Source organism: Enhydra lutris, unplaced genomic scaffold, assembly GCF_002288905.1.
Source record: "Enhydra lutris kenyoni isolate GAN:26980312 unplaced genomic scaffold, ASM228890v2 scaffoldscaffold55, whole genome shotgun sequence".
In the NCBI taxonomy this organism is placed as follows: domain Eukaryota; kingdom Metazoa; phylum Chordata; class Mammalia; order Carnivora; family Mustelidae; genus Enhydra; species Enhydra lutris.
Genome location: NW_019154139.1, coordinates 14,759,738 through 14,780,911, shown reverse-complemented (window position 1 = coordinate 14,780,911; position 21,174 = coordinate 14,759,738). Strand labels below are relative to the sequence as shown.

General features: G+C 50.8%; 1 protein-coding gene across 3 annotated transcripts in view; it reads left to right on the top strand.

Moving 5' to 3' along the window:
• Positions 1-18,967, top strand: part of LOC111157627 (BTB domain containing 11) — a 300,226-nt gene extending 281,259 nt beyond the window's left edge. For all 3 annotated transcript variants that reach the window (XM_022519208.1, XM_022519207.1, XM_022519209.1), the window contains 4 exons: positions 1,947-2,028; positions 7,725-7,793; positions 9,542-9,655; positions 16,812-18,967. In XM_022519208.1, coding sequence (XP_022374916.1) covers positions 1,947-2,028; positions 7,725-7,793; positions 9,542-9,655; positions 16,812-17,021 — 475 coding nt within the window. In that variant the 3' untranslated portion in view covers positions 17,022-18,967. The remainder of the gene's footprint in view (positions 1-1,946; positions 2,029-7,724; positions 7,794-9,541; positions 9,656-16,811) is intronic.
• Positions 18,968-21,174: the final 2,207 nt, after the last annotated feature.

The following is a 21,174-nucleotide window of genomic DNA, read 5'->3' as shown; positions in this document are numbered from 1 at the left end:
AGCCTGAAACGTCTCATGCCTGCTCTCCAAATATCCCAGAACTCTGGCATGAGCCACCCGAAATGCACAGGTCTTGAACCGGACTTTTCCCTCTGACTATGGAGCTGACAACAGCCTGGCCCTCTCCCTGCCAACTTTGCTATGGCCCTTAGTCCTTCCGCTTTGAGTTGAAATGAGTTGACCATTTAGAACCACATTATCCAAAGACCTCAACTGGGATCAGTGAGGGCGCACAGAGGAGAAGGAGATGCCAGATAAGGAGGCCATCAGGGTGCACAGAGGGGTGAGGATACTGGGTGCCCACTTCTAGGATGTTTGCTGATGAATGCGTGTGACCAATACTTCCCAGGCTCCCCTGGTCTCCCACTACCTCCCCCCAAGGCTGAAAACAAGCCCCAGATGTCTGCTTTGCCACCATGAGAAAAATGCGGTGTGCCTTACGTGGTTTTCGGTTACGATGCATATAAAAGCAGAAGAGGTGTTGTCCCAATGTTCATGTCTTGGTTTTTGACAGCCATGGATCTGTAGGATGCTAACATCAGGGGAAGCTGGGCGGAGGGCCTGTAGGAGCTCTGTACTGTCTTTATACCTTTTCTGCAAATATACCATTATTTCAAAATTAAAAGTTTAAGAAAAGAGACACAGGGGCACCTGGGTGGCTCAGTCATTGAGCAGCTGCCTTCGGCTCAGGTTATGATCCTGGGGTCCTGGGATCGAGCCCCACATCGGGCTCCCTGCTCAGCGGGAAGCCTGCTTCCCCCTCTCTTGCTCCCCCTGCCTGTGTTCCCTCTCTCGCTGTCTCTCTCTCTGTCAAATAAATGAATAAAATCTTTAAAAAAAAAAAAAAAGAAAGAAAGAAAGAACAGAGACACAGCTTAGCTTATTCCTTAATGTGTACGAGTATGTTCCATGGCCTGGGTCTGTACCCGCTCGGAGCCTACAGTTCCGTCAATCACAGGGAAGCACATCTAAAACCCTGTAAGAAAGTCATCTGTAGGGAGGTCGTTAGGCCACAGATGATTAATTACCTATGATGCCTCAGATCCAGGCTGGCATGGGCTCTGGGGATGCCACAGGGTCAGGAAGGCAGAGTCCCTGCCCTCCTGGGGCAAAGTTGGTGTGGGGGGCAGAGCTCACAGGAGGCAGGGAGCTCCGTGAGCCCCAGAGGGGCATGAAGTCTGCGCTCAGGAGGGACCCCATGAAGGACCCAGCCTTGTGATGGGTCCTGCAGGAGGGACAGGTGGGTTTTCAAATGGTATTCATTCTGTTCCAATCACCTGTATGAGAAATAGCAGTTCAAACCACTTTTTTTTTTTTAATCTCTCCACCCAGTGTGGGTCTTGAACTCAGCACCCTGAGATCCAGAGTTGCATACTCTTCCAACTGAGCCAGCCGGGTGCCCCTGAAGTTAAAACTTTAAATTTAAAAAGAGTGGTTTGAGGGCACCTGGCTGGCTTACGTCAGAAGAGCATGCAACTCTGGATCTCGGGGTGGTAAGTTTGAGCCCCGCATTGGGCAGGGAGATTACTTAAATAAAAAACTTTAAATAGGGGCGCCTGGGTGGCTTAGTCATTAAACGTCTGCCTTCAGCTCAGGTCATCCCAGGGTCCTGGGATCCAGCTCCACATTAGGCTCTCTGCTCTGTGGGAAGCCTTCTTCTCCCTCTCTCCCACACCCCTGCTTGTGTTTTTTCTCTCACTATGTCTCCCTCTGTCAAATAAATAAATAAAATCTTTAAAAAAAATTTCTAAAAAATAATTTGAATTGAAGTATGGCATCATACTGGGGTGATGGTCCCTTTAGGGTGTCTGTGGGCCGTGTCGCTGATGTGGTACAAAGTGGGGGAATACAGGGTTTTACGTGTCTCACTCATCAGAGTGGAGTTTCTCACAAACTATGGATGTGTTTGTGGGTCTTTTTATCTCCCTTCTCGTGTCCTTGTTCAGGTTCAAAGCGCTCCTGTCCAGCAAGCCAACAAATGACAGCACCTGCATAGAGATCGGTTACGTGAAGTACCCCATCTTTCAGGTGAGACCCTGCCGTGGCCTGGAATGTCGTGTGGTGGGTGCGGGGCACAGGGCTTCCCTGCAGGCCTCCCGCCGTGGACTGGCCACTGCAGAGTCATCAGTCCCCTGACTCTGGGTCCCTTCTCACACCCCCTCCAGTTTACCATCATTTTATCCCTACAGTATTTATTGAGCACCTACTGTATGCCTAGCACTCTGCTAGGACCTGGGGACACAGGGATAAAGGATCTTCCTCCCCTGGGGCCTCATAGTCCGGGGGTGGTAACTCTGAGTAATTAATTTCTTACAGTACAACGTGGGGATGGGCGAGAGTGAGGAAGCAGAGCCAATGTGCTCTGGCAATTCAGACCAGAGAAATCAGGGAAGCCCTCCTGGTGAGGCGTTAGCTGGAATAGTGAGGGCTAAGGAGAATTTGGGGAACCATAGGAAGCCTTGAGGCTCAAAAAAGGGGGTTAGAAGATTCTAGGCAGAGAACAGCAGGGATGAAGTCCCAGAGCTGTGGTCAGCCTCGTGCAATGAGGAGCCAGCCGACTTTTAAAGACTGCACTCCCTCAGTGCTGTCCCCCCAGCAGCCAGAGTTATGCGCTGTCCACGTCGGGGGACCTGGGGCTGGAATCTGCAGGACTCAGGTCAGGACCAGGTCTCCTGCAGTTCAGCTCAGGAAGCACAGCCCTGGGAAGAGCACACGGGGGCTGAGGCTCAGGCAGGTCCGCAGGGGACTCATGGTCCAAGAGGGTTGTTGAGACAGCTTGGAGATGGTGGCAAGTGTGAGGGGCAGGACACGGGGCTGGCCAGGGCCAGGGCGGCGGGGCAAGGCTACCGATCTGGACATGGGAGGAGAGAGCTACAGTCTGGGACTGAAATGCAGCATTTTCCTATTTAAAATCCGTATCTACCACGGGGCCTTGGGCATTTCGCCAGCCCTTCTGAGGCTCCTTTCCTCGTCTGGTGGAGAGGAGAGAGGGGGTACTGCAGGGGGTGGAACAGCATAAACAAAGGCCCAGTTGTGGGAAGTCATGGGGTGTGTTTGAGAGAAAGTGATTATCAGTCTGTTCAGCTGGGTCCTAGGGTATATTGGAGACTGAAAATACTCCCTGGGACCACATAGTATGAGCCAAGTCAGGAGAAGGCAGGCCAGATGGTGGTTCTTCCCTCTACACTTGACCCTGGTCCCCCAGATCCTCCTGTTCAGAGAGCTGCCAGGAAGCCACCATACCCTCACACTAGCCCCTAAAGCCTGTTGCGGCGCCTGCATCTCCACCTTTAGAGATTCATTTCTTTGGTTATGCTGAAACTTCGAAAGAAAGTATCCTTCCCAAGTAACTATGGGTAAGACACTCTTTGAGGCTCATTTCCTCCATTTTTAACAATTTAATCATTATCACCTCTAGGTCATGGGTTCTTGCAGAGATTAGCAAGTAGGACAACACGAGGAAGCATTCAACTTAGCGATATTTAAGTGGGTTGTTGTTTTTCTGAGCTGTAACTCGTAAATCACCTTCCTACTCAGCACAAGACCTGGTAGAATAGGTTACTTGGGACTGAGCGAGGGAGAAAGGGCGAATGAGGTTTCCAAGGATAAGGCTAATCTGGGTGAGCCATTCCACTGGGGTGGGGGGGGTTGGAGAGGAGGCTGGAGCCCCAGCATAGGACTAGGGCACTGGCATGCCCCCACACCCAGCTTCTCACCCCAGTGTCTCACCACACTTCACGCTGACAGCCAAGTGGCCACAGTCCTTTCTGGAACAGTGGTGGCTATGGAGTTTGAAATTTTCCAGAAGAACTGCTGCTTTGCTTTAGGATTCACGGAGGAAGGACCGTGAAGAAACCTTTGTGGGGCTTCAACTATGAATGAGATACTGACCTCTGCTTGCCCATGGTTATCGGGATTTTTCTTGCCGGTTTCAGAGACGAAGAAACTGAGGCTCAGAAATCTTAAATCCTGTGCCCCGAGTCTTAGTGCTACTTAGGGACAGAGCCAGGATGGGAGCCCAGTCCATCTGGTGCCAAAGCCTAGGGACTCGGTCCTGGAATCCCCTTTCTAAAGGGGGACAGTGGTAAGAACAGCCCCCATTTCTTGAATGCTGGCTATGTGTCGGCCTCCAAACTGGTGCTTCTCGGCCTCTGCTGGACATTGGAGTCATGTGAGGAGCTTTAAAAATTGCCCGTGCCCAGGCTGTCCATCGGAACCTGGGCTGGAGCCCAGGCATCATCAGGATGCTGAAGTCAGCCAGCCCTGACGAAAGAATCATAGGCCCATGAGAGTCTGAGCATGAAGTAAGTGCTGGAAAACGCACACCTCCCACCTCTCCCCAGTGTTCGTGAAGGGGGCACTTACGCCATAAAGCCTGGTACTAATTGGGGAGGTTCCTGTAATAGGAACCTTAGAGAAGGCATCTAGTGCATGTTTGCCGTGCAGACCCATTGAATGAGAGACCTGCGTGGGGAAAGCACGCCCTAGAGGACTCTGAGGCCTGTAATTGCTTTTGACTGGGGAAGGTTTCGTGGCCACATTAGCCTCGGGTTACTGTAAGGAGGGGGGACGGTTTAGCGGGCCCCCGGGGAATTCTCTGTGTGCTTGCCCCGTCCCCATAAAAGAAAAGCCTCATTTGTGGCTTGAAATAGGCCAAAGAGGGCTGAATCCGACCCAGAAGGAGGCTCCCAGGGGCCTGTTCACTTCCCTTCCACGCTGACAGAAGAATTTTAGCAAATGAAACTGCCTGGAGTTCCCCCCCCCAATCCCCCGCCAGATGGTTTAGCATCACGCACAGGCGAGCGCTGGACGCAGCTGCACCTGCGAGTGGGGGTCTCCGGAGGCCGAGGATGCGATTAACTCCAGGCTTCAGGCTTCGTGCAGGTTTCAGCTGCCAAGAAAAACAACTCCATAAACAGGCCCTTTGGCCTCCTAAGGGTTCGTTTTGCCCCCTTGCGGAAAAAGGCCTGTGTTGGCAGAGTCTGAAGGCGGAGAGGGGCAGCCTGATTTAAATCCCATTAGCCCCAGGATCTCCATCTTCTAAAGAAGCGGCATTTTCAGCCCGCAGCCTGACCCGAATAAATGAGATGAAACAATGGAGCAGAGCCTGTGTTTGGGGAATTTCCTCTCATGGCTCTGGTGGTGGTGGTGGTGGTGGTGGTGGTGGTTATTGGTTTGGCCCTTAGAAAAGAGAGGAGCTAGGGAAATCTGTTACCTGCCTAAGAGCAGGATCCCGCCATCCGCTGATGTGGTATTGTAGATCCCCGGGACCCATCAGCATGGGGGAGCGGAGGGGCCATGAGGCTGTGTGATCCTTTCACCAAGTCTCGGCCACCACCATCAGCATTTTGCCATCTCTGTGACAGGCGGGTAGTGGCAGAAGCCCAAAGTCAGCACGTGGAGACTCAAGCACAAAAGGGAAACAGAGGGCTTGTGTTTCTGTTTCGAGCGCGCTTCCTGGGCGCAGGCCCCGTGTTAGGCATGGGAACACAGAAACAGTCCACACCTGGGCCTTCAAGCTCAAGGGAGAAGTTACACTGCATTCGTGGATGAGGTGCTGCCCAGTCTGGGGCCGCAGCTGGGAGATCTGAGAAGGCTTCATCGATGTGACCACTGAGCTAGATCCCAAAAGAGGGGTTCAAGTTCAACAAGTGAAGAAGAAGAAGGGAAGGGCATCCAAGCAGAGAGAACAGCTTGGGCAAAAGCCTGAGACAAAACGCGGTGATAGGTTTGGTTAAAGGCAAGTGGTTGGGACTGGTCAGAGTATAAGAGGCAGATGTTGTCAAGATGAGGAGGAGAGAGACGGGCAGAGTGGCAGATGAGATTTGAAAAAGTAAACTAATCCTTAGCAACCGGATTCCTAACAGTGAAAATGTGGGAACAATCCAGATGCCCCTGGGCTAATGAAGGGATACACAAAATGCAGTACATTGTTCAGTCATAAAAAAGAATGAAGGAAAGATCTGTGACAACAAGGGTGAACCTTGAAAATAGGACGCAAAGCAACAGCAGCCAGATCAAAGAGCACGTGTCGTAGGATTCCATTCATACGAAATGTCTGGAACGGGCACTTCCCTCGTGGTTGTCAGGACCAGCCCAGGAGGGAGTGGGAATGGTTAGTAATGGGCATGGGGTTTCTCCTGGGGGTGTTGGAAATGTTCTAAAACTAGACAGGGGGGACAGTTGCACAACATTGTGAAGCCACTGAAACCATCGACCTGGACACTTTAAACAGAAACAGTTTGCATTATGTGAGATAGAGCTCAGTAAATCTATAAACATGTTTTTTGGTTTATTTTTTAAAGATTTTTTTTTAATTTTTTATTTGACAAGCAGAGATCACAAGTAGGCAGGAAGGCAGGCAGAGAGAGAGAGGAGGAAGCAGGCTCCCTGGTGAGCAGAGAGCCCGATGCTGGGCTTGATCCCAGGACCCTGGGACCATGACCTGAGCCAAAGGCAGAGGCTGTAACCCACTGAGCCACCCAGGCGCCCTGTAAGCATGTTTTTTAAGAAAACTATTATTTGTAAACATGCATGCAAAAGATGAGATCAGTCACACAGGGCCTCAAAGGCCTGAGTGTAGGTGGTAGAGGTGTTACAGGAAGAAGGTGCTTCCACCTCAGGAAATCAAAGAGCTAACATTTACTGAGTTCTTGCCACGTGCCAGGACTTTGCTAGAGCTGTTCCCTGTCATGTAATCCTCATCACATGAGGTAGGTAATGTTAGCCCCACTTTACAGATGATAAAACTGAGGCACAGAGAGGCCTAACCTAATTCAAGTCACCCAGCATTTAAGTGGCAGAGCCTGATCAGAGACTGAGGCAGCCCGAGTGCAGGGTCCTTGCCCTTAACCACTCCCTTATGGTGGCCACAGACCTTTGGAGCCTAAAGGGACCATAGCAGACATCCCGGCCCCAGTGCCTCATTTTACAAATGCCCAAAGATGGGATGTAGCCAGTCCACAGATGCTTCCAGCACAGCTACCGTGGGGACAGGCAGGGAGTCCACGTGTCATAAGGCAGGCAGAGGACAATGGTGGAGAAGACCATGCCCACTTGGAAAGCCTGTGCACCATCTAAAAAATGAACAGCTTCGTGGGAGGTGGTGACGGCCAGTTCTGCACATCCGGGGGCCTCGTTCTAAAGGGACGCCAGCTGGTAAAGCTCTGGTTGGCACACCATTCAGGCCTCCTGAATCATGGGGACGGTCTGAGCAGCCTGGCTAGGACCGTTCACATCAACAAGACAATGAAACTCCCGACCCCTGACGGCTACACCCCACATCTTGTTGAGCTGTAAAAAGGAGCAGGTGGTCCCATGGTAACCCAGAGTCCCTCTCTGGGACTTAAGGAGAATCTTCCAGTCACAGTGGGCCATGCTCCCAGAGGGGAATGGCCTCTGGTGCAGGCTGTTTAAGCCGAGTGTCTTGGAGGCAGCCAAATGGGGGGGAACGTGGAAGGGGAAAGCTGTGATTGCCGTCTATGATGGAGAGCAGAGCTGGGGTGCGCTTGGAACCCAGCAGAACCACGGGGAGACAAATGGCAGCGGGCGATAAGGAAAACTGTCCAATGAGGAAGAAGTGTCCTAAGGGGAACTCTTCCTACAAGGCAACGATCCGGCAGGAGCCGATGTTCTAGAGGGACACACAGACTGCCCGGCTGTAAGAGGACTGTGTCTGTGCTGCCCTCGGACTGACGCTTTGCTCTCTGTGTCCTTTCTTCCAGCTGGTCATGCAGTATCTCTACTATGGTGGCCCAGAGTCACTGCTCATTAAAAACAACGAGATAATGGAGGTAAGGCATCCCTGTAAACCCAGGTCACTGGCATGTGTTGGCAGAGTCTGGGGGCACCTGTGTTGGGTTTTCTCTTAGCTACAGGCTTTGGGGTCCTGCCTGCCTCCTTGGACCTCCCAAGGGCTTCTCGGCAGAGCCCCTTCCTGGAGAGCTGGGGTGCTAGGTAGCAAGTCTGCAAAATCCAATTTTAATAGGCTTGGGGGCGGGTAGAGGGGGCTTACTGAGGAGGCTGCGGCTAGCTCTAGGCACAGCGGGGGCACAAATATCACCATCAGGAGCTATCTTGGTGACTTCTGTTACCAGGAAACATAAATCACAGTGTGTCCCTTGATGTGGTTGCCAGGAGCCCATTATAAGGGCTCCCGGTGACCGTCCCTCCTTCCCGAGGCTCCTTGGCTCCCCCACCCCATCTGCTGTCTACCTCTCCGTCAAGCCTGTCCTCCCCTTCTGAGTCCAGGGGCCTGCTTCTGCTCCCTTCTCCCCAAGGCCAAGGGACCCTTCTCCTTCCTCAAAGTGGAGCCCTTGTTGGTTTTCCTGCTCAAAGCTGGGAGCTTTGAACCAGAAGCCAAAATCACTCCAATAATCCCAAGCAAAGGAACCAGGATCCTTTTCAGGTGACTGAAGTCCTGGGCACCTGGCCGATTAGAGATGTCAGCACGGTCAGCCCGTCAAAAGATGACCCCACACAGTGGTGGAAAAATCGAGTTTCAATCCAAGCTCTGCTCCTGCAGAGCTGTGTGATCTTGGCCATGACTTAACCTCGCCAAGCCTCAATTACCTTACCTGAAAATGGAAATAACAAAATCTACCTTACTGGGTTTTTAAGATTGTAGGATTTTATAATGTGCCTGCAACAGTTCCTGGCACCTGGAGGGCCATAGGCTGGGTATTCACTGTGTGACCCATTTATCCTTCCCTTTGTAACCTCCCCCCAACCCCCACCACCCACCCCCCAGTTCCTCTCTCGTCTCTCTGAACCTCTGCACTGACACTTCTCCACCTGCAGACCAAGCTACCCTCTGAGGACGCAGGCTCTTCTGTCACATTTGTTTTTATTTTAGAATTGAAATAACGAATGCACATATAAATCATATAAATGATGCAGAAGAGCTTGTCACCAAGAAGCAGCTCACCCTGCCGCCCACGCCCGCCCCCATCCTTTCCCCACAGAGCCAGTCCCTTTAAACTCCCAGGGGCCCAGCCACCGCAGTGATGCAAAGGGACGGAGAGCCCTGCCCCCCCGCCCCTGGGCTCTCTGAGGGCGCCAGGCATGACATCTTGTCTGTTGAGAGGAGGGCTCGAAGGAAGACTGAGGCAAGGGAAGGAGGCCAGACAGTGACGGAGGGAGGTGACCCGAGGTGGGGCGGTCCGGGAGGCTTCTCTGAGGTGACATTTGTATAGGACACCTGGGTGAACAGAGGGAGTTCGCAGCATCCATGTCTGTCTTGCTAACTAAGGGCGTTCACCCTTGTTTCTGGACATAACAATTGCAGGCATTTTTGCTAAAATGCTAAATCTGGTTCCCTTCAGCCTCCTTCCCTCTGCCATATTCGCCCGCAGCAGAGTTCTATCCCTGTGCCTTAGTTTCTGGGGTTTCCTTTGTGCTTCAAAGTGACAGACCCCCCGCTGTGCCCCCAGCCCTTTTCCTTGGGACATCTCTGTGGAAGATGGAGATTTTCCCCACCACCGTCCTCCCTTTATGGAAATAAACCTCCCAACCTCTGACAGGCTCTTCTTATGATTTTTAGCTTCTGTCTGCCGCTAAATTTTTCCAGCTGGAGGCCTTGCAGCGACACTGTGAGATTATCTGCGCAAAGAGCGTTAACACTGACAACTGTGTGGATATTTACAATCATGCCAAGGTAATCAATCCTGCCCAGGCTGCCCAAGCATGCGCGGTGCACGGAAGTGGCTTGGGCTTTTCCTTCGCAGACACGGAGTCTGGCCAGAGAGCAGACGCTGGCCTGCCTGCTCCAGGCTGAGCTGCCCGCATTCCTTCCCCCGCCTCAGCCTCCCTCCCGCTCTAGAAAAAAATGCCTTGCCCTTCATCTCACCCCTCCCAAATACAATGAAAGCAGGAACTCTTGGAAGTTTCAAAAACAGAGCTGTTTCTCGAGCAGTGCTTCCCAAACACGAATCATATTGCAGACCCTGACTCAGCAAGCCCGGTGCACCCTGGCGTCTGTGTTTCTAACAAGCTCCCAGGTAAATCTTCTGCTGCTGGTCTAAGCCACCACACCTTGAGTAGCAAGGAATAGTGGTTCTTCAAGTGTGTCCTCCAATCCAGAAACCATCAACCACTTCAGGGAACTTGTTAGAAATGTATATTCTGGAGCCCCGTCCCAGACCTCGTGAACCAGAAGCTCTGGGGAGAGGCCCACCATCTGTGGCTTTGCACATCATCCTGGTAACTCTGGTGCATGCTTAAGGGGGAGCACTGCTGTTCTAGAACTGGCCACACAGGAGAATCACCTGGGCACTCAGTTAAAATCCCTATGCCTGGGGCCTATCAAAGACCAATTAAATCTGCCTCTCGGGGTGGAGCCTGAGAATAGCTATTTTCCAGAGCTTCCTGGGTGATTTCAGATATGGCCAAGATGGAGAACAGCCCTGGAGAACCCCTAAGGGGTCCTCCTGGTCAGATGGACCCAACACCTAATCACAATCACCTGGGGAGAGTCCTGAATCTTTAGGCCCCCACCCTGTGGTCTCTGCAGTAGGGCTCAAGAATTTGTATATATATATTTTTTAAAGATTTTATTTATTTATTTTAGAGTGAGAAAGCACATGAGTGGGGAGAGGGAGAGAGAATCTGACGCAGACTCCAGCCTGCGTGGGGAGCCCGATGTGGGGCTCGATCTCACGACCAAGAGATCATGACCTGAGCTGAAATCAAGAGTCGAGTGCTTAACCTACGGAGCCAGCCAGGCGCCCCAGGAATCTGTATTTTTAACAAGCTCCTGGGGTCACTGCTGTGGCTTCAGCCCTAAGACCCGTCTTAACTCCAATTTTGGGGGACCACTGTCCTCATCCAGTTCATGTCACTGTGGGGATACTGGGACCAAGAGAATTCAAATACTTGTTCCAGGTGCCATTTCATTTGGTCCCTTGCGCTGAGGACAGGCACGTTAGCATTTGCTAGGAAGAAACAACGAAATGAGTTGAGATCAGGAATTAAAACAAAAAATCCTCCTTTTGTGTGGCTGGAGCTCAGGACACATCCCCCACATCCACTGTCCAGTGACAACTGACTTGAATTGCACTCTCACTGCTCATCCTGAAAACTCGGGCTGCCTTTGAGATGTTTTCTGTCTTAACACGGACACTCGACAGACCCTTGTAGCGTGTGGGCCCTGTGCTAAGATTCTTGTCACACCTTCCTTTGTAAACATCACTGCAGCTCTTTGAGGTAAACGTTATCATTAGTCCCATGTTGTAATAAGGGAACTGAAGCACAGAGAGGTGAAGTAACTTGCTTAAGATCACACAGCTGTGGAGATTTTTCTTTTTATCGTGGCAGATGCCATAACGTGAAATTTACCATTTTAACCATGTCTAAGTGTACATTTCAGGGGCTAAGCACATTCACACTGCTGTACAACCATCACCACTATCCATCTCCAGAACTTCTCATCTTTCCAAACTAAAACTCTGTACCTACGGAACATTAACGCCCATTTCCCTCTCCCCTCAGCCCCGGAAACCTCCACCTAACCTTCTGTTCTATGAATCTGACTCCTCTAGGGACCTTACATAAGTGGAATCATTGCGTTTTGGCCTGTTGTGACTGGTTTATTTCCATTAACACGGTGCCTTCAAGGTTTGTCCGTGCTATAGCACGTGTCAGAATTTCATTTCTTTTTATTTTTTTAATATTTATTTATTTGACAGAGACACAGCGAGGGAGGGAACACAAGCAGGGGGAGTGGGAGAGGGAGAAGCAGGCTCCCCGCTGAGCAGAGAGCCCGATGTGGGACTCGATTCCAGGACCCTGGGACCATGGCCTGAGCCAAAAGCAGATGCCCAATGACTGAGCAACCCAGGCGCCCTATTTCATTTCTTTTTAAAGCTGAATGATGTTTCCTTGTATGGAGAGACCACACTGTGTCCATTCACCCATCAGTGGACACACAGGTGACTTTCACCCTTTAGCTGCTGTAGATAATGCTGCTCTGCACATGGGCAGGGGACAAATAATCTGTTCAAGTCTCTGCTTTTAGTTCTTTGGGGTATATACCCAGAAGTGTAAATCTAGATGTGTCTTCCTGCAAAGCACAGGTTCCTAACCTTGTGTTTACTGTCTGGCCCAACAAATGTTGTAAATAATGTGCAATAATTGTTGATACACAGAAAAGATCTTTTGATTGGTCATCAGTAAATCGACAACTACAGGCTACTTCCTACACACACACACACACACACACACACACACACACACACGTGTGCATGTACACTAGGTATTTTGGTTAAGTGAAGGTTTTACCAAAATCTGGTTTCTCGGGACACAGCACATTTTTTTTTTAATCTTCAACTAATGACTTTGCAGGAAAGCATCGGAGGCTGCTGTCTCCCCAAGAGAAGAGCCTAATTAGTAATCTTGTGGTCCCTCCCCCTCTCCCTCTTCCTTCTCCGCCTCCCCTGGCCACGGAACCTCCAAGTGCCCTGTGAACCCAGCATCCACAAGTGGCTTTGCCGTGGCCTGTCGTCTTGACAGTAATCCATTTTAATCACTCCAGCCACCTTGGCAGGAGGCTCCGTAGTTCTTGCCATTAATAATGCAACTGGCTGCGGCGTGAGCCCAGGCCAGGAATCCGCGGGTGCTACAGGCTCTGCACACCTAAGGCAGGGAACTGCCTCTTTTGCGGATGCGCTTTGGCAGCCAGAACTTAGCCTTTTACAGACACCAGCCACTGCCATGGCTCCCAGGCCACATCCTGGTGTGTTTCCAGTGCAAAAGCTGCCCTTCGTGCTATTTGCATGGAGGACAGGGCAAAGCCAGCCAGCCCCTGCCTTTTCTCTGTGCTGCTTCCCCTGTGCTCCGGATACTACAGCGCCACGAGTGATCACATGCCATGTGGCTTCTGTTCCTGGCAGATTGTACTGCAAATTGAGGCTAGTTTAGTAAAAGATGGAAAAGAAAGAAACCAACCCTTGGTTCAGCACCCCAGGAAACACAGCCGTTTACACGCTAATAAAAATGCTGCAAATGTCAACAAGCCCTTGGCAATGTTACCTCTCTGTGACATCTGTTTCAGACAGCTGCAGAATTTCATACAGATGAGAAGCCCATCCCATAAATGCATGGCTTGGCCATCTTTTTTCCCCCCTGGCAGAGCTGTTCCAAACTATTCAGTCATGAAAAAAGGGCCCTCGGGGGCCACCTCGGTGGCTCAGTCGGTTAAGCGTCTGCCTTTGGCTCAGGTTCTGGCATGGAGTCCTGCATGCCTCTCCCTCTGCCGGCTGCTCCCCCTGCTTGTGTGCTCTCTCTCTGACAAATAAATAAATAAAATCTTAAAACAACAAAAACAAAGGGGGCCCCGGAGCTACTGATGGCCCTTCTGGGGTATCTTTCAACCTGGGAAAAAGAATAGGCTAGTTCATCAAATTGATTCTAAGCTAGAGTAGTAAGCTCAGCAGTGCTCTGTGCTAGAAAGAACACAGGTTTGGAAACCAGGGGATTCATTCATTAGTGTTTATTGAGCACCTGCTGTTTACCAGAAACTGTATTCATCAGAATATAATAAGAAATTAGTAAGACATAGTCTCTGCCCTTGAAAAATTATAGTCTAGGGATGGGGCTCAGCAAACTTGTGCTGTAGAGGGCCAGGTAAATATTTTCACATAGGCCACACAGTCGCCTTGTACCTCCTTAACTCTGCTGAATCACACAAAAGCAGCCATAGGCGATATGTAAATGATGGATGTGGTTGTGTTCTAATAAAACTTTATTTACAAAAGCAGGTGGGGGGCCAGATTTTTCCAAAGGGCTGCAGTTTGTCAACCACTGATCTAGGAGATGAGAGTGTCCACCCCAGTTCTGTCAGTAATTAGCTATGTGGAGGTAGTCAGGGTCTGACCTACAGTCACCATTGAGTAAATATCACCAAATGTAAATTAAGTATTTATTATTCTCCACTTACTGCCTTACAATGAGGGACATTGATAGACAAAGTGAGTGGCCAGGTGTGGTAAAGAGGGTTGATCTCTGTGTCCGCAGAATCAAAGATAGGCAACGCTGAGCCTCATTTACCCCACCTGTAGAGTGAAGGCTTATAGTCTGGGACTGTAAGAGCACGGTTCATGTTGTAAGAATGAAATCATTCCTAAGGTCTCTCCCAGCCTCCAAGATACTATGCGAACCCTGGGTGATAACAAGCCCTCTCACATGATAAACCTCACCTTGTCCCCTGGGTCTCTCAGAGACCACGAATTACCTGGTGCCTCTGGTTCACGCCTTCCATTTTATAGCTGGGGAAACTGAGGCATAGGAAAGTTATCTGACTTGCTCAAGGTTGCACATGGTTTTTTCGCATACAGTTGCCGTTGGCTCGGTGAATTAGCACATGGCATCAGGGAGTTCGTGGTTACAGGCTTGGTCCTTGTAAGGGCCAGTTGGCTTGGCTAGGTTTGTTTTTTTTTTTTTTTTAAGATTTATTTTTATTTATTTGAGAGATGGGGGAAAGGGCAGAGGGTGGGAATCTTTAAGCAAATTCCCCACTGAGCACGGAGTCTGATGTGGGGCTCAGTCCTGCAGCCCTGAGAGCATGACCTGAGCCAAAACCAAGAGTTGGATGCTCAACCAGCTGAGCCACCCAGGCGCCCCTGGGCTAGGTTCTGTAGGTACAGTCAGTTCCCCTTATCCCAGCTTGGCCACCTACTTTGTCCACGTGGGTCACTGGATACCAGCTGGTGAGAAAGAGAGTGATAATTATAAATAGTTTACATTTACAATGACAGCTAGCATTGAGTGCTGAGTACAACTGACCACTGCTCTGATGCTCCATGCGTGATCTCATTTAATCTCAACAACAGACTATTAGGGAGGTATTATCTTCCCCATTTTATGGATAGGAAGTTCGAGGCAAAGAGAGATTATGTACTCGCCCAACAGCTAATGGCTAAAGTCATAAATCTAAAGAAAAAAAAAAAGGAAGGAAGGAAGGACGGATGGAAGGGAAAAAAAGATCCCAGAGGCCCCCCTCTTAGCTACATTCCTAACCTGCCTCTCCTAAGTGTGACAAATGACAGAATCATGCCATAAATCATCCCGACAGGTCTGGGATGCAGGTGGCCTCATTCTCATTTTGAAAATGATGAACCCAAGCTTGGGCAAAGTGACCCAGCCCTGGTCACATCTTCAGGAAAGTAGAGGAGCCCCCACTTGAATCCAAGTGTTCCAGCTCATTCCCCCGGAACCCTGTCAGCACTGCCTCATTATCATTGCACCATTCCACATCTACAACTTAAAGTGCATGTCTGGTTTAAAGGACAGGATATCAGGGATTTCAGAAGGATGATTCAGCGTTTAGATGATGTAGATAATTCAGCATCTAAATAGAGCAGGATGTCATCTCCAGGAGCACTTAACTTCTGAGTGCCCAGTTCATTGTGATAGAGAGACTTACAAGCTTTGGGAAGTGTAGAAAAGGTCTGAAGACAGCCAACCCACATAATCACATGTACTTCCGTGCCTCAAACACGAGTCCCTCCGCCAGGCACACGCATGAGGCTAAATACCCACCCTCTGAGAAATGGTGCTGGGCTAGAGGCAATGTCTTGGTGGTTAACCACACAGCCTTTAGGACTTGAATTACCAGAGTTCCATGCCCGATTCTGCCCTGGATGCACTGCGTGATTTTGTTGTCAGTAGTTACTGTCTTGTCTGTTTCCTCATCTGTAAATTGGAAGTGGTAATACACCCGCCTCCAGGGAGGTTGGAGATTAAATGAGATGTTGCAGGCGAAGTGCCTGGCAAGGTGTCTGGCACATTGTAAGCTCTCGGTCGATGTTCTCCATGAGTCTGTTACTCGGTTAGTTAACTGTTCGCTCCTACATTCAACAAGTACTAAGTGTCTGCCATCTGCCGAGCCTCGACTTGGCCCCTGATGGAGGTCAACATCATCCCTCCCCCACTGGCTTAGTCTGCAAGGAACCCTGTGTCCAGATCACTCTCTCGGCCTTAGCACCGACTGCTCGAGCTGCAGGATTCTCTGCTGCTGGGGCTCTCCTGCTCATGGTGGCAGCCCCAGCAGCATCTCTGGATTCCACCCGTTAGATCCCAGTGGTACACACGTCACCGCCACCTCCCAGTCGTGACAACCAAACTCCCTCCAGGCTTTTCCAGATGTCCCCTGGATGGCCAAATCAGCCCTGGTAGAGAAACCACTGCCCCAAATCCGGGGCGTACGTAGTCCATGCCCACCTGGGACTGCTGTGAGAGTCAAATGAGCCAACACTCCAAGCGCTTAGAGCTGTGTCTGCAGCTCCGTTCATGCACCAGCTCGCTAGAGTACAACAAAGAAACGCAAAACCCGGGGGTTAAACCAGTAAGCAGGTCTTCAGCACAGGAGTCCACAGGACAGCTGGAAGTTTCTTCTGGTCTCCACTGGCCTTGCTTCTGAAGTCAGCTGGCTGGTCAGCTGTGCTTGGCTTGGGTGACCCTGGCTGGGCTCGGTCACTGTCTTCTCTCAATTTCCTGGAGCCTCTCACCCTCCCAGCAGGCTCGCCTCGCCTGTTCTGTCTGCAGAGGTGGGGTTCTGAGCAAGAGTGTGAAAGTCCGAACCTGGCCCTTTAAAGCTAGCTCGGGCTTGGCAGCTCTCACGTCTGCCACCTGCTGTTGGCCTGAGGAAGTCACAAGGCCAAGCCCTGGAGAAATGAACCCCAGTCCCCTAGGGGAATGCAGCAAAGCGCAGAGAATCTCAGCCACTGTCATCAATCTACCCTCATGGCTGTTAGCCATTATTAGGTACGCAGGTGGTCCAGAAACCTAACCTTCTCCTGCTTCCTGTCTCTCTCCAGTTTCTTGGAGTCACAGAGCTCTCAGCGTACTGTGAAGGCTACTTTCTCAAAAACATGATGGTCCTCATCGAAAATGAAGCCTTCAAGCAGCTCCTCTATGACAAAAATGGCGAAGGGACGGGCCAGGATGTGCTCCAGGACTTACAGAGGACGTTGGCCATCAGGATTCAGTCAATCCACTTGTCCTCTTCCAAAGGTTCTGTCGTATGAAACGTCCAGGGCAGGGAACGGTCCCCGGGGACTTTCCAGACCCTGCTGCTGCACTGGCTTCACACAAACACATACCGAGTTCACCTGGCGTCTGTTTTTGGCTAGGCCAAGGAGCTGTCTCTACTGCCTCAGCTTCTCTCGAATAAGCAATTTCAGCTCCTGTGTGTTCCTGTTGAAAAACAAAGGACATGCCTCTGGTCTGAAGGTCAGAGGGCAGCGGGGTCCGGAGCTTGAAGGTCAACATGGGGCAGCCAAACCAAGCCCATAGGAAAGCACCCCTGGGGCAGTCACACACCCGGGGCGGGGACCACCGTCCAGTGGATGAATTGAGGACTCAAGGTCGTCTGGGTTACCGGTTGAGAGCTGGAGAATGTGACTGCTCTGACCCTGACGAGCGAGCGTTGTGTTCCCACGAAGGACCTTCGTCTCTGCGGTTCAGGGAGAGTCAGCGTGGTAGCGAATTTGTGAGACTGTTACCAATAACGAAGAAATAAATTGGCGAATTTTTAGGGGTGGGCACTTTTTAAAATGTTCATAACAAAACAAAACAAAAAAAAACAGGGCAGCATTGTAGTTTAAAATCTATTTCTAAAAGCTTAACAGTTCATTTTCAATTGAATTGTGTTTAGGGATCTGTGTTTTGAGTTTTGTTGTTTTTTTTTAAACAGTAAGTTGCCGGTCTGTACTATATAAACATATGCATCTGACAAGTTATTACTGATATTCTATACAAGGTAAAATAATAACCTTGCCTTAGTGATCATGGTTATACAAAAGAGGTGCACTGCCAATAATTATCTCTAACTCGATAGTTGAAAACAACGTGCATGCTAATCGTTATTTTGGGGTGAGAATAAAACATCCCCACATAACAAAACATGCATTTGCATGGGCCCGAACCAGTGAAATGTTATGTTTGTGCTTCATTTTTGCCAAGGTAAAAAAACGTTCCATCACGTCTTGCTAAAAATCCATTTGGTGAAAACTAGAACCTATTCCTTTCCTTTAACAATGATTCTGGGATGCTTTTGCAGAAATGTGTTCATGATGCTGATGGGGGGCGGGGAGGGCGCACGCCAGAGGATTTACTATTAATCCCAAAGTTTCCTCTGTATTCTCAGAAGATGTTAATAGTTTGTTACTAGCCAGATATATGACTATGTTAGATTATTTTTAAAGATGAAACGTGTATGATAGGAAGGATTCTTTCTGTATCCCGAGAGTGTACAGTTATAAGGTTATCTATAACGAAAGTTTATATCGACAGGGGTCCGTTTTGCTCTGCCATATATTATAAACAAAATGGATTGGTGAAGTGCCACGATATTCCAAGTAATTTTTGAGTTGCTGCCTTTTTTCATTTTCTTTCTTGTCCCTTAATTTGGAACCTAGCTAGAAACGAGAATGACTTTTACCCTTTGGGGTTGGCAAAGTCTCGTTGGTAAAATCCTCTTTCCTCGCATGCCTTTGGGAAGTTGTGCATGGACCCTAGACTCCGAGGAGCTGCTGTCACCCATCGAACTTGCTCCCTGAGCCACCGTCCAAGAGGACCAATGCCGAGTTACATGGGTGTGACCCGTGAGCGCCCGGGCCATGTCTGCCTACAACGCTGGCCCGTCAGTGATTTGGATCCACGAGGCCTCTCTCCTACTTGGTCATTTGCAAACCTCCCCAGGCCCTACCATCAAATGAAGAAGGGGGGAGAGACTGCCTGCAGAGGAGGCCACATTCCAGAAGATACACAGCCCATGCGTGAGTCACCGCTGCCTCCTGCCTCCTCTACATCCTCAGAAATGCTGTGTGATGTTCCCCTCACCACGACTGACTTCCCTGCGAATGTCTTATGCTAGTTTGGGGCCTCTGGCCTCCAATTTGTACAGTGGCAACTCCCAACAGGCTTCTGTTGCAGTTTGGTGTGTGCTTTCTCTGTCATTAAACGATTTTCCCAAGCCGCGCATCGCGTGTGTGTGGTACGAGGGAGCTCTTTCCCCCACCAGGTGGGGCCTGAGAACTTCATTCATTTGAAAGATTGGAAAATGTGGTCCCGCAGAAAAAAGTCAAGGAAAATGAAGATGCCAGGTGAAAGAGAGGGAGGGGCTCGTGTCTTTGGCAGTGGGCTGCCCCCTGTCCGCTCTGTGGAAGAGATGTCAGCCTCACAGGCTCAAGTCCCCTGGGGCCTGCGTACACCTCTGGGTGCCCCCCCATTTGGAGGACTTAAAGGTGAGACCACCTTGGCTACTGGCCTCATGAGGCTAATCGGCCTGCAGAGGGTTTAAGTTCTGGCTGTCTCTTCTGTGCCTTGAGGAAGCTTTGTGGGGGGTGGGGAAGTGGAGAAAAAGAAGTCCCCTCCCACATGGTGTGTCCCCTACCAAGGGCCAGCCTGACTTGATGTTTGTGGATGGCGGCAGCATTCTGGGGTGGGGGGGGGATCCACAGAGGGACAAGCAGCTCTCTTCTCGGGTAGCCTCAACACTGTGGTCAAACCCAGGCCCCACCTGGTCCGCTCTGGCCCAGCCCGGGTCTGGGTGGAGACTGATTCCCCCCACACCCTCCACCCATCCACAAGGCCTACAGGAAGCAGGGCTAGGAAGCCTGGGCAGGGAGGCAGGGGTAAACAGCTCACCTCACCACCCCGAGGCCCTGCTTAGCAGGCAAGCTCTTTCTTTAAGAAGCAACCAAAGTATCCGAGTGCGGGAGCCGGAACTCCGAGTGCCAGTCCGGCCTGGAGAACAGAAGGTCGGTTTATTTTTATTTACTTAATTTTTTTTTTTGAAAGATTTTATTTAGTTATTTGACAGACAGAGTCACAAGTAGGCAGAGAGGAAGGGAAGCAGGCACCCTGCTGAGCAGAGAGCCCGATGTGGGGCTCGATCCCAGGACCCTGAGACCATGACCTGAGCCGAAGGCAGAGGCTTAACCCACTGAGCCACCCAGGCGCCCCAAGGTCGGTTTATTTTTGACTGTGCTTCACCCCCTGCGTGGCCTCTGGGGTGAGTACACCATTTGATTTATTCCTTCTGCAAAGATAAAGCGTACGCTGCGACATTTGCCTTTTACTTCCCTGACAGGAGGCTTTGTCACTCGGTCCTTAGTGAAGCCCAAAGCGTCTGAAGCCCTTAGCTGCTTGCGGGGAGAAGGCTGAGCCCACCTGCCGGCCACAAAGCTCCCTGCACCCCTTCCACTGCTAGGAGGAACGGGAGGAGGGTGTGCGCACGGTCACCCGAATAAACACGACGGCCCCGGCTGGGCTTCTGCGGCCGCCAAAATATTTGCACGTGTGCGATTGACCTTGTATATCCTGTATTTACATGTCATCCGTGCTTCCCAAAAGATGGAGAATCCCCCCTCCAAAATGGGGATCGAGGTGTGTGAGCTCCCATCAAGGGAGGCAGAAGCTGGAAGACTCCCCGAAGAGGCACCCTTCAGGGTCCAGATGGACGGACGGGCCTCTAAGATCTCCTCCGCCCGTGAGGTTCTTTAGTTCTGTGACTCTGTCTCCGAGGCTCGCATTGTTTCCCCCGCCCCTGTGAAGCCCCAGGCCGGAAGTGTTATCCCGGGTGGGCGTGGCTTGAAGCCCCAGGGCGATCGTGTTAGCCCAGGTGGGCGTGGTTTCACCCCCACCCCCCCACCCCCGTTATTCCAGGAGCCTAGGGCAGCGCGCTTTGCAGGCGGGGTGGATAAAAGGGCAAGGGTTCCACACAGCCCTCGGAGAAAATCTTTTATTTCCCTAGTCCTGGGTTCCTTGCTTGTTCACATTCCCTGCTCACTCCCTCCGCCCCTCGCTTTGCCGTCGCAAGCTTGAGTCACAGACAAATGGGCGCAGACCCTCATCCCCCCACTCGGGTTCCCTCAAGGATGGGCCATACCCGACACCCTGCAAGACAGCTTTCTGGGCTTCTGGGCTTGGGGATTCCGGTCTGGGAGATGCACAGCCATCCACTGCCAGACTTCAGGCTGCCAGCAGGTCTGGAAACTTGCACATATCCAAACCAACCCAGCCCCTCACTAGCCCTGGAACACTGGACAAGTCTCTCACAAAACCTAGTTTTCATTTTTCCATTCTGAAAAATTGGTGTAAATATAACTAGTTACCAGCATCGTTGGGAGGATTAAGCAAGATATTTTGAACAGGTCCTACACAGTTAGCAGCAGG